General features: G+C 51.5%; 7 protein-coding genes across 7 annotated transcripts; 3 read left to right on the top strand and 4 right to left on the bottom strand.

Moving 5' to 3' along the window:
• Positions 1-330: 330 nt before the first annotated feature.
• On the bottom strand, positions 331-2275 carry CC1G_11516 (hypothetical protein; the record flags this gene model as incomplete). Its single annotated transcript, XM_001833679.2, has 3 exons — positions 331-1356; positions 1418-1520; positions 1584-2275. 3 exons carry the CDS (start codon positions 2273-2275, stop codon positions 331-333), a joined length of 1821 nt encoding a protein of 606 aa, XP_001833731.2.
• A 526-nt stretch (positions 2276-2801) lies between these two features.
• CC1G_13980 (hypothetical protein) lies at positions 2802-3716 on the top strand. Its single transcript, XM_002911895.1, has 3 exons — positions 2802-3085; positions 3138-3193; positions 3251-3716. Exons 1-3 carry the CDS (start codon positions 2954-2956, stop codon positions 3294-3296), a joined length of 234 nt encoding a protein of 77 aa, XP_002911941.1. The 5' UTR covers positions 2802-2953; the 3' UTR covers positions 3297-3716.
• A 528-nt stretch (positions 3717-4244) lies between these two features.
• Positions 4245-5787, bottom strand: CC1G_11515 (hypothetical protein; the record flags this gene model as incomplete). The annotated part of the gene is made up of 6 exons (XM_001833678.2): positions 5415-5787; positions 5283-5363; positions 5091-5229; positions 4931-5041; positions 4458-4877; positions 4245-4400 (listed from the first exon to the last, which is right to left on the bottom strand). Exons 1-6 carry the CDS (start codon positions 5771-5773, stop codon positions 4245-4247), a joined length of 1266 nt encoding a protein of 421 aa, XP_001833730.1. The 5' UTR covers positions 5774-5787.
• A 1204-nt stretch (positions 5788-6991) lies between these two features.
• On the top strand, positions 6992-8367 carry CC1G_11514 (hypothetical protein; the record flags this gene model as incomplete). The annotated part of the gene is made up of 2 exons (XM_001833677.2): positions 6992-8256; positions 8298-8367. The coding sequence occupies 2 exons, from the start codon at positions 6992-6994 to the stop codon at positions 8365-8367; spliced, it is 1335 nt and encodes a 444-aa protein (XP_001833729.2).
• An 85-nt stretch (positions 8368-8452) lies between these two features.
• On the bottom strand, positions 8453-11293 carry CC1G_11513 (hypothetical protein; the record flags this gene model as incomplete). Its single annotated transcript, XM_001833676.2, has 2 exons — positions 8453-10364; positions 11094-11293. The coding sequence occupies 2 exons, from the start codon at positions 11291-11293 to the stop codon at positions 8453-8455; spliced, it is 2112 nt and encodes a 703-aa protein (XP_001833728.2).
• A 372-nt stretch (positions 11294-11665) lies between these two features.
• CC1G_11512 (nuclear transport factor 2) lies at positions 11666-12398 on the top strand. The gene is made up of 5 exons (XM_001833675.2): positions 11666-11784; positions 11845-11916; positions 11969-12073; positions 12128-12201; positions 12260-12398. Exons 1-5 carry the CDS (start codon positions 11695-11697, stop codon positions 12291-12293), a joined length of 375 nt encoding a protein of 124 aa, XP_001833727.1. The 5' UTR covers positions 11666-11694; the 3' UTR covers positions 12294-12398.
• A 256-nt stretch (positions 12399-12654) lies between these two features.
• On the bottom strand, positions 12655-14474 carry CC1G_11511 (glucuronyl hydrolase; the record flags this gene model as incomplete). Its single annotated transcript, XM_001833674.1, has 8 exons — positions 12655-12902; positions 12965-13073; positions 13136-13268; positions 13332-13428; positions 13506-13637; positions 13698-13827; positions 13894-14017; positions 14077-14474. The coding sequence occupies 8 exons, from the start codon at positions 14472-14474 to the stop codon at positions 12655-12657; spliced, it is 1371 nt and encodes a 456-aa protein (XP_001833726.1).
• Positions 14475-14571: the final 97 nt, after the last annotated feature.

Genomic DNA, 14571 nt, shown 5'->3' with positions numbered 1-14571 from the left:
AGTAGCTTGTGCACGTCAAGAAAGTGTGTATAGAACCAAAAACGACGAGGGACGCGTTGAGCACGTCGTGGAGAGTGTTCGACTCGAGTCGCCAGCGGCACCGCGAAGAGTAACGCCCACGTGACGCCGCCTTGGCAAATCGTCACAGAAGGAAATGTCACGGCCAATTTGGGACGCCCTCGCTCTCGGCAATGGGGGGAAAGGTAAGGCAGGGATTATGATTCCAATAATTCCTACAATCTAAGATGTAATGCTAAAGAGAATGAAGCCTCCAAGAAGAACCCGAACAAAGAAAAAAAAAAAGCAGAAAGTATAACTCCGAATGCAGAATCAAATCACAGCTTCCATGTCATCATCGTCGCTCTCCGTCTCTCCCCCCTCCGGTCCAAACACGTCTTCCTCTTCTTCCTCTTCCTCTGGTATCTCAGGCTGAGTTTGAGGTGCAGCGGAAGGAGGTAGAGGTGCAGGGGGAAGTCCAACCATGGCTGGCGAAGGCGGTGGTTGAGTTGTTGTTCCAGATGCGCCATTAACCGGAGGCGCAGGAAGAGCGAGAGGTGTTGGGGGTGGAGGCGGCTGTGGTTGCTGTTGTGGTTGCGGAGGCTGTTGCTGCAAATGTTGTTGGATCGTCGCGGGTACGATCTGCTGCATCTGAGGCTGTGGGACCAAAGGACCTGGCAACGCTGGCAACGGTTGTTGCTCTTGTTGCGCTGCTCCCTGCGGTGGTGGCTCGATCGCCGCTAGCACCGGTTGTGGTGCACCCTGAGTCTGCAGGTTATGATGATCGTCGATCTTCGTCAACTCCGTGAGTTGGGCGGCAAGAAGAGCAAGCTGTGCTTGGAGTTCCGCTCGTGCAGCTGCCTCGGGTCCTGGAAGCGCAGGAGGCTCAATGGCTAGTGTACCCGAAGGAGCGGTATGTTGCGGAGGCTGCTGTTGTTGATGCAATACCAACTGGGATGAACCAGCATCCTTTGAAGCAGCAGCGACGCCTTCTTGCGTCTCTTCTGCCGGAAGTTGCAGTAAACTTCCAAAGTTGATGGCTTTTAAAATGTTCTGTGCAGCTTCGTACGCGTCCGAAGAAGCGCCAGAACTTTCGGGAGGAGCAGTTGTTTTGGGTTCTGCAGAAGAAGGGTTGGTACTTGTTGAAGGCGCAGGCTGAGGTTGGGATTGTTGGGGTTGCGGGGCCTGATATGGCGTCTGCGAGTAAGGATAGCCATACGGATGTGGAGGGAAATGTTGGTTGTGTTGATTTTGGTGATGATGGTGAACCAGGGGAGCATTGGTGAATGGTGAACTCGTGATCTGACTACTAGACGAATGAGGATGTGTCTGGGGTCGCCTAGTTGTCCGTCTGGAAGTCTAATAAGACCAAGCCAATCATCAGAACCACCATCCTGGCAAAGATCAAAACGTAACTCACACTTCCTCCTTCCCAAGCAGCATTCAGACGATACTTGTTGTTACTACTCTTTTCCAGCCTCCCGCGCTTATATGCCTTCTGAAGCGCCTGACTAGCCGACGGCCTAAAATTCGACTGTAACGGATACCGAGCAGCCATCCAAGTGAATAGATCCTTCGGTGCACACCCTTCAGGATCATTACTATCCTGTAAAGCCTCCACGATCATCTCTTCGTAACTGGGAAGATCGTCTCCCGCATTACCGTCTTGCATTGGAGGCATGTGCGGTGCAGGATGGTGCGGGTACATGGATGCAGGAGGCGGCGGATAGCCAGGAGCTTGAGGAGGTTGAGGGTACTGGTGATGAGGGTATGGCGGATATTGAGGATGCGAGTACGGATATGCAGGTGGCGGCGGGTAGTAGGGCGTATGAGGATATGGATATCCATACGGCTGGTGGGGATATCCGTGTGCGTGTGGCATTGGCGGAGGTTGCATGGCCTGTGCAGGATGTGTGGGTGGTGCAGGCGGCTGTGAAGGTATAGCAGCAGGTGCAGGTGTCGGCGTCGGTGCGGGAGCATGAGAAGCAGGAGGGGGCGGAACTACAGCGGCGGCGGGGGCGGGTGTCGGGGCAGGCGAAGCAGTCGCAGCTGCAGAGGTAGGCGCCGGTGTCCCCGTGCCATTTGTTGAGGTCGAAGCAGTCGATATCGATGTAGATCCAGCAGCCGCTGCTGTCGTCGTTGTCGTCGCGGTCGCCGATGTCTCCCCATTCGCCTGTTCACCCTCTTTATCCGGTGGTCTAGGTTCCTCGGCCGGTTTTTCAGGCGACTCTTCAGGTGCAGGCGACGTCTCCTCCTCTGAATCTCCCAACGAATCCATAATCGCCTCTCCATTTGCCTCTACACCATTCGTGGTCGCCGATGTTGATGTCGTTGAACTTTTCGTCGTCCCATTTTGATCACCCCCCTTGTCCTCCGCTGACGATTTCCTCAACCCAGCAATAGCAGCACTGATATCCAAAGGCCATATCGTACTCTTTATGTACGGCGACACATGTAGGTCGAAGGTTAGACAAATTTCGATGATCTGTTGTGGAGGGAGGAGTCCGAGATACTGGCGCTTGAGGTCATGATCCTGAGGGTCTAATAAATCCGTTCACAAATTCAACTTTTTTCCTTTCTTTTTTGACTGTGGGGTATTTGAAAGGAAACGTACTGGGTATTGGAGGATGGTATAATGAGTGATGGTATGGGTTTAGCGGTTGAGATGCAGGATAGACGCTGCCTGCGACCTGCATCGTTCCGGTAAGCTGCACAGTTTTTCAGAACAAGGTTTTGGTGGCATCCGCGCGGCTCTTTTGCTTTCACGTTCCGCCCATGGCACAACACCTTTCAACAGGGGCTCACTTATCTCCTGGGACTCTCCCCAATTAGACTTTTCTTCTAAGACGCTTTGGGCTGCACACCTGACTCTGGCTATTTTCGTTCTCGGACCCATGACCCTGGCTGGTGCTCGATTAAGAACTTCTCTACAGAGGGGCTCACCCAAAACTGTTCCATGACGCTCTGGCTACATAATCCCCTGCAAGGCTATTTAAACCTCACACCAGGTCTGGAATCCACAGGTCTTGGGTTTCTTCCTAACCCCCACCCACTTCCTCACTCTCTCACAGAAAAAGCGATGGATACGGTGGACATCCTTTCTCCCTTTCGATGAACCTGCGCTCACGTCCTACGCGCAGACCTTAATCCTCGTTGACAGAGGATGTGACAACAGCGAGTGCAAGTGCACCCATGAGTACGTCTTCGTCGTTACTCCCTTCTTGTCGTCGTACCCATCCACCTATCCCTGTAGGGGAGCCTGCTCGTCTGGAACCTGTCAATGCAGCGGCGGCAAGTAACAGCCGCTCGGGTCGACAAAAAACATATCACCCACTAATGCTGTCACCGTAACATTCCTTCTATGCGCCAACGTCTCATTCCAGTCTATTACCGCGTTATCTATTGTCGTCAATTGCGTATCTGACGCAACCTCCATTCCCGGTATAGCCCATCCGGTGTGCGAACCCTCCTTACCGAGGCGAAGACGCTGCACGTTTGGACACTGTTAAATAAGTTTCGTTTACTTGCGTAGCAGTACACTTGTTCACGAATTGCGATCTTATGTCCTCTATCGCTCACCTCCATTCCCTTGCGAACCTCCCCCAAGTTATTGTAACTTGTTATCTAGTCTCCTGTGTAGCCACTGGCTGCCGTAACCCAAGCACAATAAAAAACCATATCTTGTTCGTAAATGTACAGTGAATATATAAGATACAACTATTACAGACAAAACAGGATGTCAAAAAGCATCTACATTTGAAGAAATCGTCGCATTAAAAGGGGGGGAATCGCAAGTAAACCCTCGCCTGACGGGTAAAGACAGAACCACAGGGTTAGTATGTGCGTGGCCTGCTTCGCCCAGGCAATCAGAAGGGTATAGTAGATAGTAAATATAAAGACCCCTGGGCCACCCCATCATCGTCGCCTCAAAAGCGGCCTCTCCTCTCCCATCGCGTCCTGCTGCAGGTCCCTTCCCAAGTCTCGACCATAGGCCTAACCGCCCGTCGCAAGAAAAGGAATGCACAGCCAGAGAGAGCTCGCTCTTCCGAGTCGACGCTTCCACTGGGATATTCGTATAGATAATATGTCCCCGCCGAGACTCCCACATCGTCCCGGACTTTCCCCTCGTCCCAGTCTGGCCACAGGGCGTACGCCCGTGCTCTTCCTTACACGCCCATGTCCCAAGCGGACGCGTTGTGAACAGCACTACAGCGCCAGCCCAGCCCATAAGCTTGCCAAAAAGCGGCTTAGATAGCATCATACTCGTATCCGCGATTGGCGCCAGGCTGATTCTCCTGTGGTCCTCGAATATTCCTCAACAGAGGATCCAACGACGCAAGTTCGTCTCGAATCCCGTTCCGCGCGAGATCGTCGAGATCCTTGAGTAGCATACCGGTGATTTTCTAAAAGGCAAACCATGTTAACGGTGCTAAAATTACCGGCAAGGCGGCGGGACTAACCTTGAGTTTACTGTCAATCTTCAAAACCATTTCTCCAAGACTGGGCGTCCAATTCGTAGCTGGAGGACTGGAAAGACCACCTCCAAACGCGGGCCCGGATGTCAAGCTCGCATTCGCGATTCCCCACAGACTGCTGCTAACACTCTGATCATAACCAGGTCCAGACACCTGACTGAAATTCACACTCGATGCTTGCCGTGCTGTTTGTTGGAAGTAGGAAGTGGGGGCCGTCATGGACATGTTTTCGCCGGTGAAGAGGTAGGAGACGCCAGGTAGTGGGGTTAGTTGGCCTAGAGGACCCATCATGTTCGACTGTGAGTGGAACGGGGAAGGGCCGAGGAGTTTGGCGATCTTGTTGTATACTTCCGAGAGGACATCGATGAGGGACATCAGGGTTTCATGATAGTCTAAAGCAAATGGCTACGGAGAGTGGGGGTCGGTATGGCTTTAGCGTTTTGACGGGAGACACGTACGATGTGGGGTGTGAATAGATATGTTGCATCTGAAGATTCTGAAAAGCTGCCGGCGAACTCTGGAATGCCAGCATTCGTGCCTCGGCGTTGGTTTCTGGATTTAAATATGCGCTGAACACGCGTTAGATCTGTGAGTGGAGAGAAACGAGGTCAAGCACACCATTTTTGACTTGTCGCCCTCCTCTTTCGCTTGATCGTGTTCAGTAACCATGTTCAGGAGGCTTCTCAGGAGGTCCTGAGGCTGATTGATGTCGAGCAGGCTGGACAAAGAAAGTGCAAGAACCGCAAATCGTGACGTTCTGTCCAAGCAATGAAGAGCTATATCACATCTAGACCACAAGACCTGACATACCGTCTCTTCATAACATTGTTATTAAATACTCTATCCAAGTCGGCGCGTGATATCTGGATGGTGTGAAACCAATGGCTCCGTCTATTAAACGTCAAGGATGAGCGTGTGTTTTGACATTGGTTCTTAACTGACCCTTCATGCAGACTCCGTAGATATGTCAAGGTGAGAATCCTCTTGTTGACTAACTCGCGTAGGTACTCGACCGACATTCCTTGCGTGATCTGGGGACTCCCACTGGCCGCCGCTGCGAGAGCAACATCCGAGTGTAGCGATTGCGCGTCCCATTCCCTCAGAGGCGTCGCGGTTGTCGGTGTCGCCCCATTACCGACCGAAGAGTACGAAGATGCGACGGATGTAGCTTGAGCTAGGGCGAGGGGCGGCGGTATTGATGTGCTCGACGATGAATTGGAAGTCTTGAACGACGACAACAGGTTCTGAGCCGACGATTTGCGGCGCATCGCTGGCCTCTGCTGTTCTGAGAAATGGGACATTGTGGGGGACAGAGAGGAGCCTTGGGAAGCGGACTTCAGCGGCGGGTGAGTGAATTCGATATTTGGGCTTTGGGTCGTTGTCGCCGCGACCTAGTCTCGGTTTTCCCAGACTCTCCCGATTGAGCGACTACTTCCTAATCAGTAGTCCTCATCGTGAGAGTCTGGGATCCTTGCCCGAAGAAAAGCGACCACACCTGCTTCGGTGGCTATTCGCGAGCCTTGGGCTTTCGATAACGGTTATGTAACACGCTTTTATCATTACCGCGACCATCGTCTCCTTCCTCTCGTTCTTTCTACTATCCATACGACCTGCAATGTCTTAATCATCACCACTTAATATGACTGTCACTACTCCTGCACCACCACGTACCTCGAAAAAGCGAAAACTTCCCAATGATTGGTATGCCCATAAGGAAAATGTTACCCCCACACCGAAATCTCGAATGCGAAAACTCCTGGGGAAGCGCAGTGGCCTTCCCCATCCCATTTACACCCTCTACACCCGCAGATAGTTGTTCCAGAACCCCTTCGGACGCGTCAAATACCTCGGTTCATCGACCACCGCTTTCCGAAAAGAAAAATCGACCTCGCTACCAGAACGGTTACCTGGTTCAGCCCCCAACCCCCTCTCCAGCGAAGTTCCTGCTTAAACGCGGTCAAAGAACGTCTAGAGCGTTCCCTTTTGAGGTGCAGCATCGTCTGCTACCTCTGGATCCTTGGAGCACGACGCAATGGAACGAGGCAGCCCAGACCGCCGGCTTGATATCACCGGGGCAGACCCTTCGGCCCTTTCAGCTCGACGTCGCAAATCTTGTTATTCAACGGCGTACCGACGTTTGTCTCATCGCTCCGACGGGCTCAGGGAAGTCTCTGGTGTGGGTGCTACCTCTGCTAGCGCAGAAAGTCGGTATATCTTTGGTCATAGTCCCGTATACGAGCCTGGGGCACCAAGGTGAACTGCGTCGGTGAGTGTATTGGACTTTTCTCTCTACAACTTGCATCTAAATTACTCCCTTAGATATGGAGGGTCTCAAATCACCACAACGTTCATTAACTCGAAAAATAAAGGTCCGGAACGACTCGAATCTCTGGCAAAGGGGGGTGGCATGCAGATAGTGTACATCTGCGCGGAGATGCTTGAAAGTCCTTCCATGGGACGCGTTCTCCATTCCGAATCGTTCAAGGCCCAGCTATCTGCAATATATATCGACGAAGCCCATGTTTCCCCACGAGAGCCAGTCGTACAGGACCGCGTATAGCAATCTGCGCTGGCTAAGGCGCATCGCTGGGCTGGCGGACGTACCCATGGTTGCAATCTCTGCAACCCTCCCTACCATTTACCGCAATTCCCTTACAGCATTGTCTGGCCTCAAGCCCAACTATCGCCTCATCAATCTCGGAAATTTCAGACCCGAACTCTCGGTAATCATCAAGAAAATGGAGTACGACATGTCGACTTTCAAAGACCTCGAGTTCCTCTTCACTTGGTCTATTGACCCTCGACACCCCGCCACCATTCCCTCCTGCATCATCTACACCGACGACATTGATCGCCTGACAGCGATGTTCTGGTGGTTTCGCGGTAAACTACGAGAGCAGGGCCTGCCCATACATTGGGTAGACCTCATTCACGCAGGGCTTTCTCGACACCATCAAGAAGCGAGCACGAGACGTTTCCGCGATGGACAAACACGCATTTGGTTGGGAACCGAGAAGATAGGACCTGGTGTCGATGTTGCGCATGTCACTCTTGTCATCCAGTATGGATGTCGCGGCTTGACACTCGTGGGTTGGGAACAACGGCGTGGCCGAGGCGCAAGGAGCACTGGCACCTATGCCATCGGAGTTCTCCTTGTCGAGAAGTCGATGGCTGATGGCCAGCTGACAGTTGCTTCTCCTGGGTACGAGGACCCGGGACTCCTTCAACTCGTTCGTTCACCACCAACCACCTGTTACGAGCAAATTGTTCTCTATCTCCTCGAAGACCCTCGCCATAACCCAGATTTACGTTGTGGCACGCGCTGCTCCAACTGCAAACCGGAGCTGATTGCCCTTGTCCGCTCGTATACGTGGATCTCTGTCGATCCAGGGACGTCGAGGGCTATGGCATCGGCATCGACAGCACTCGCCGCCCCTACAGCTGCGCAAATTGCAGCGACATTGGCCCGTTTGAAGGAGTGGAGGTTTAGGCATTGGGAGGAGAGTTGGAAAGAGCAGTGGTTCTCGTATGGTCCAGACGATCTGATCGATGACAGGGACCTTCAATCGCTAGTAAAATCGATCCACAACATCACCACTCTCGACGACATCTATCAGCGAACGCAGATCCCGCATTTCGAAGAAATTGCGCCCAGGTTGCTTCTGGAAATCGAGAACATCCGGCGCAACATGTACGGAGAACTCGCCGTCACTGCCCACGCATCTACGCCAGCGTTAGAGCAACCTCAAGGTCCTCAACCATCCCCAAACCTGCAGGAACCGCGGTACGCGCAGATTCGCTGGGTTGACACAGTTGACACGCAAGTCGAACCAACACCCGCCCATCCTCGCATCATTTCACCGTCAATTCAAGCTGCTCCTTCAAAACCGACTAGAAATCAATTTCGCATGCATCAGCTCTATCCTGGCGAACAAGTTCTCTCATTTAATACGCCCTAATCGCCCAGTTTATCTCTATTACTATACATTAATATTATACATTCCCTCTCCTTCGTTATACTCCTCTCCTACTGTAACTATGTCTTGTATATCCAGTTGATATTCTAGCACTGTACTTCTGAGGTGGGTGGACGCTGGGGTAATAGTAGCATCTTTGGCAATCTCTAACTCTTGGTAGATGTCCGGCTGCGTGCAGCTCTCTTCTACTATTGAGTGTCGGGAACGATGTCGGAGCGTGTGGCGAGCCAAGTGCTTCGCATGCCCGCCAGTAGGCCCTGATAAGCGTTTCTGGCCCTCGGTAAACAAGTTGATAAAGTTCCCCGTCGATGGTGTATCCCGATCCCACTTGAATACATGTCGAGACTCGAGGTATTCCCGGAGCAACCGTATATCATTTGACTGCGAGACGTGGCTATGTTTTTGATTCTGTTGCTCAACCCCAAGTTCCTCGAAGAGTCCGATCGTGAGTTCCATGATATGTCCCATTGCTGGAGTTACTTTTTCAAGGAGCTCGGGGCTGGAGTTGGGGCCATGTGCACGCTCTTTGATATGGTCGTTGTAATGTTCGTTGGAGATATCTGTTGGTTTCCAGTCACCATCCCTTCCCCTTGGATTTACGAGCATTCCATGTGTAGCCAGTGTTGCAAAGTCTTTAGGCCAGTCATGTATGAGGTTGTGCAGTAATTCCATTGTTTCATTGGCGTAGTTGAAGCTTCCAGCAGCATAGAAAATCGGACACCAGAACTTGAGCATCCGTGTGATCCGCCCCGGGTGGCCAAGCTTGATTGCACTTTGCATTTCGTGAAGTAGGAGGAGGTGGTGGAATAATATGATAGCATTGGATGTTGTGGTATTTCCTGGGAGAACCTTAACCTTGGTGGCTTCGAGGCGACTGATGCTCTGAACAGCAAAGTTATCCACAATCTCTGTTGCGTGATGAATAAGATCATCCACAGATTGGATGTCCGTGCATGGCCCTGAATCCTTGAGCACGTCCGATGCGTGATGTATAAGGGCACGTAGTATGGCGTCAAGGAATCGAATCCACCCGTAGTAATCGAGCTTTCGGAGGTTGATCGTTTGTCGGTTGATGTGGTCTCGTAAATTAACAAGACTTAGAGGATCAGAGGGGTCTGGATTTCCCCAGAAGGTACCTCCAACTGCTTGCATGAAGTTCATGACGAAATGCATAAGGCCGCTGAGCATAGCAAATGAGGAAAGATGGTCGAATTTGTGCGGGGAAGTATCTGGTTGGCGCTGATCTTGAGCTGCACGGTCCCGAGCAGTGGTAAGACGATCGCCGAGGAGAAGCTGCATGTAATTTTCGAATTTCTGGACAGGGACTTGAAGAACATTTTGAAAGTAATGTTCGAGTACCACCATATTGCCTCGAGTCGATCCTTGCTCCTGATCGAATGTAGGCAGGTAGTATTCCTCTGTTTTTCTCGTCGGGATTGCCTTGGGGTCACTTAGGCGGGGAAGTGCGGATTGGAGGTAATTGTAGGAGGGAATCTCTTCAGTCAATATGCGGGCAACATGGATGATAGCGTTCTGGCGAAAAGTGTGATGATCGTCAAGGGACGGCAGTATGTCCGAAAGTGACTTATGAGCTGGGAGTTCATGTCGCATGCGTTTCGTAGCCTCGAAATCTTTGAGGTTGAGAATGTCATGCGCAGACTTTCCCTCCAATTCGGTGCCTTCCGTCGGAACAACAATAAGTAGCGCAGAAACCTGGTCGTGTTGCACGGAATGATGAAGGGTAGTCGATTCTGGTGAGTTCTGAACCCAATTGAAGTTGTCATAGGGGAGAACAGTGATTTTCGACGGGTCATTTGCGACTCTTCGGACTTCGCGTACTGCTGCTTTACTGAGAGACAGAATCGCGCGACATTGGAAAGCGTATGAAGTGGTAATTCCCAGTTTATTCAGGGCACTTGTCAACCGTTTAGGAACACGATTATCCCATAAAATAGAGAGAATTCATCGCGGCATGATAGTTGGTGCGCCTGCTTCTGAGGTTTAGAAGCATGGATGTCAGGAGAGTTCGTCCCTACATTATGCAAATTCAATTTAAAATTCTGAATGAGATTGATAGCTGAAATTGGCTTACATGGTCGGGGTCACGGGTACCAGGCTTCATAATCTTCGTCTCCTTTGAAATTATCGCCTCAAGGATTGTTTGCAGGTGCGGCAATGTCCGTCTGTAAATCTCCAGGAGCCTTGAGAGGCTGAAGCCTTTTGGATGTTGAATCCCGATGTCATGAGCTGAAACGCGCAGAAACCTAGCCTCTTCTTGAAAAGGGCCGTGAAAAGGCGTTATCTGTGAGGTGGCTAGCTTCTTTAGCACAGATTTCAGCGGCGCTCTGGATAATCCAGGCCCTCGAGGCTTGACGGGCTTGCTTCAGGGGAGTCACGGACTTTGGATTCACGTTCCGGATTACAACCCTTCACCATGAGCTCCATTACTGGTATGTGTCCCAAACCAGAGAGAAAGCGATGGCTATAGGCAGTTACAGAAGGGTCTGTGGATGCGAAAAGTTCACGAAGGAAGGTGCCGAGCGAAAACCGTGGTATTTGCGAGATGTAAGAACAGATGAGCTTTACTTTCTGTGTCGTGCTAAGTGGCGACTGTCGCTTGTGAACTTCGTGTGGCGGAATATACTCGAAATCATCTCCCAAGTCTTCAGGGAGTTCCGGAAGGTCCTGGAACTCTATCATATCCATTTCACTGGCGAGATTATCGTCTTGAGTAGGTGTTGATGGCCGGCTGACTCCAGGGCTGGAGCTGAGGGCGTCGGGCTCGGAAAAGTCGTCTGAGAAGTGTAATCTGACATGGTAGGAGGTCGGGAAGTAATCAGACATCGTTGGATTGGAAAACTCGACGTGTAGGTACAGGAAGAAAGGACAAATGTGTCGGTGGATAGATAAGATACTCGCGCCAACCCATTACATAACCGTTATCGAAAGCCCAAGGCTCGCGAATAGCCACCGAAGCAGGTGTGGTCGCTTTTCTTAGGGCAAGGATCCCAGACTCTCACGATGAGGACTACTGATTAGGAAGTAGTCGCTCAATCGGGAGAGTCTGGGAAAACCGAGACTAGCCGCGACCGTCAACTCTGCGTCTCTTCCAGGGGCGGACCGTGGCTTGATCCCATCACATCGATCACGTGTAACTGCCTATTTGGGGGGAATTGATCTTGATTTGATTTCCTTCAATTGAACCCTTCTCCTCCTCGTTCCCCCCTGTTTTTCACTCATTAACCATGGCAGACATCAACGCTATCGCAAAACAGTTCACCGAGTTTTACTACACAACTTTCGACACAAACCGCTCCAATTTGCTCTCCCTTTATGTACACCAATCTTCTGTCGGATGGAACCAAGGACAAAACTGATCACGTCGATCTTTGCAGCGGGACTCGTCGATGTTGTCTTGGGAGGGTGCACCGATCCAGGGAGCCCAAAATATTGTAGAGAAAATCACTGTGAGTGGCCCTCACCGTTGACCGGAATTGGACTGCTCACAATTTGCTGTAGAGCCTGCCTTTCCAAAAGGTTCAACACAAAGTCACCACCCTCGATGCTCAGCCCTCGTCCCCGACCCAAGCCAGCATTCTCGTCAGCGTGACCGGTCTTCTTCTCGTATGTGCCCAATAGACATCCATTTCGATGCTTTGCAAACATGGTCAATAACAGGTCGACGACTCGCCCAATCCCCTGAACTACAGCCAAGTCTTCCAATTGATTCCAGACGGTGGAAGCTACTATGTGTTCGTTTGCTCCATTGTCCTTTTAGATATACCAGGGAAACTGAATTACTTTCCGCAGGTTCAACGATATCTTCCGCCTCAACTACGGTTAACCGCATCTCCTGCCTTGTTGTATCATTATGAAATAGAAGTTCAAGATCTCCGCTGTATTCTTCAATCATCTATGTTATCGTCGGTCTACGTGAAGTGTAGCGCTACTCGATAGCCCATCCTATTCGAAGATCTGTGCGATACGGATCCATCGCCACTCTCTCAGAGCCCGTTTGAATGGGCAACGGGCTTCGAGCCCTCAAATGGAATGTACCAGAACGGGATCGTTGCACCGCATACCATCCCATGCCGTTTCGGGAATCACGCCTGACTTCTATCGACCGGATGCGAACCACAAATACATTACAGAACCTTCATAAATACAGTCGTTCAAGGTCGTAAAAAAGCAAAAAGAACAGCCTCTCAGAACAAGGTATACAAAGACAACCCAGCAACGGCGAGCAATCCACCCAACAGGCTGTCCATATTGAAAGCAAGAGCACTGTTAGTATCATCATCCTTTACCGGTTCGGGATCGACGCTATCCGACGAATCCGAGGTGGTTTCGTTACTGGTATTGGGGACGGCGACAAAGGCATCTGCGGAGCGAGGGCAAGCTGCAAGACCCGAAGCAATCAACTCATTCCCGGCCAAGATGTAATAGTAGTCGCCTAAAACGTGAAAGAGTAAGTATTAGCGCTCGCGTGATCAACCAAAGGGAGCCTCTACGGACCGTATACCGTTCCGGTATTGTAGTTATTCTGAGGCCTGTGAACCGTTCCGTTGGACAGTAAACTTTGCCAATTCGGTCTCCAAGCAAGCCTCGTGACGGCCGCGAGAATCTGGAGTAGAGAAAGCCTTATTAGGAAGAGAACCATCATGACAAAGAAGGGTTGGTACTCACTCGAATAGCGTTGTCTCGCCAGTGTTGCGCATTCGCTGGATCTTGGCGAGCGAGAAGGAGTAGGGCATTTGCTACCAAGGCAGAGGCAGAAGAATCGGCGAGGCGCGTGGGAGTAGTGGGGGCATCGAAGTCCCTGTGAACAAAAAGGCGTCGGTCAGTTCCCCAACGAATCCCGCTTAGTGGAATAGAGGTTTACCAGGGAACGAAACCATCTGCAGGCAGCCTACTCAGGAAGTAATTGGCCATGCGTCTCGCAGTGTCCAAATAGCGAACTTCGCCCGTCAAGCGGTGCACTATTATCGGAAAAAATCGAAGTAATTATTGTCAAGCAATCGTCTCAAGGTAGTCAAGCAACGCTTCTTGGACTTACTGTTTGCGAAGCCGTAGATACCCCATGATTGTCCACGAGTCCAGGTGCTACTGTCAGAGTATCCCTGAGCTGTCCGCTTCCGGATGACACCTCCCGTTCTTGCGTCGTAGTCGACGACGTGCCATGTACCACCTGAGCAACGGGAAGGGAAGAATGGATGAGAGAAGCCATCGAATGAGGAGAACAACATACCGTCTGGACGTATATGGTGACGCATCGTAGTGTCAGCGTGTCGAATAGCGATATCTCGTAACCTTTGGTTCCCAGTGAGCCTCGCCGAGTGGAAAAGAAGTTCAAGGTTCATCATGTTGTCAATAATGACCTAGCAGCAAAGTCAGAGTCAACCCACAGAGGAAGTCCACGAGAAGCTTTCACTTATTGTACTTACAGTGAACTGGTTGGGATCCGAAGTATCCCAGCTACGAGTACAGCCGACTCTGTCATTGAAGCGCTGAGCGAGTGCGTTCGCAAGGCTATTGATAGAGCGAATCGCCGTTTGGTCATTTGGGTTCCTAAATTGCTCGGGTGTCAGAAAGAAGCCCACAGAGAGCCTCGCGGTGACCACACGTACAGAGCTAGTTCTTCGACGAAGGGGAAGCTGATAAAGCCAACATCGTGGCCCACGGACCTCGCGTCGAGAGGAAGGCCTCGGCTGGCGTTGATACCCAGGGCTCGCCAGTCTGCGATGTTCAAGCCATTGGCGGCGTTGGCACCACAGAGGATCCGACGCGAGTTTAGAGCATAGTGAGTGGCGGGGAAGAATCCAGATGTCCAGGCTCCAGCGTCGAACCAGACCCATTGCCCGTTAGCGTTGGTCCACTGAGGCCAGCGCTGGTTGGGACGTGCTCGCTCGGCAGCGAGGACTTTCTGTGGTCCAAGAGGAGAGAACAGCTCCGGCGGGATCTGGGCCACCGTGAGTTGTGCAGGTAAGAGCAGCGCAGCCAGTAGTATCGTCGTCGAGGCGAGCATTGTGGGGGGGGGGGGGGGGGGGGGGTGAAAGAGGACAAGCTCTGAAGAGGGGATTTAGGTGCTTGAACCAGAATTTATAGGAGCGGACGGCGACCAA

This window comes from Coprinopsis cinerea, assembly GCF_000182895.1.
Source record: "Coprinopsis cinerea okayama7#130 chromosome 2 map unlocalized cont3.2, whole genome shotgun sequence".
Classification (NCBI taxonomy): domain Eukaryota; kingdom Fungi; phylum Basidiomycota; class Agaricomycetes; order Agaricales; family Psathyrellaceae; genus Coprinopsis; species Coprinopsis cinerea.
Note: the sequence above shows the minus strand (reverse complement) of the source record. Positions and strands in the feature narration are given on the sequence as shown.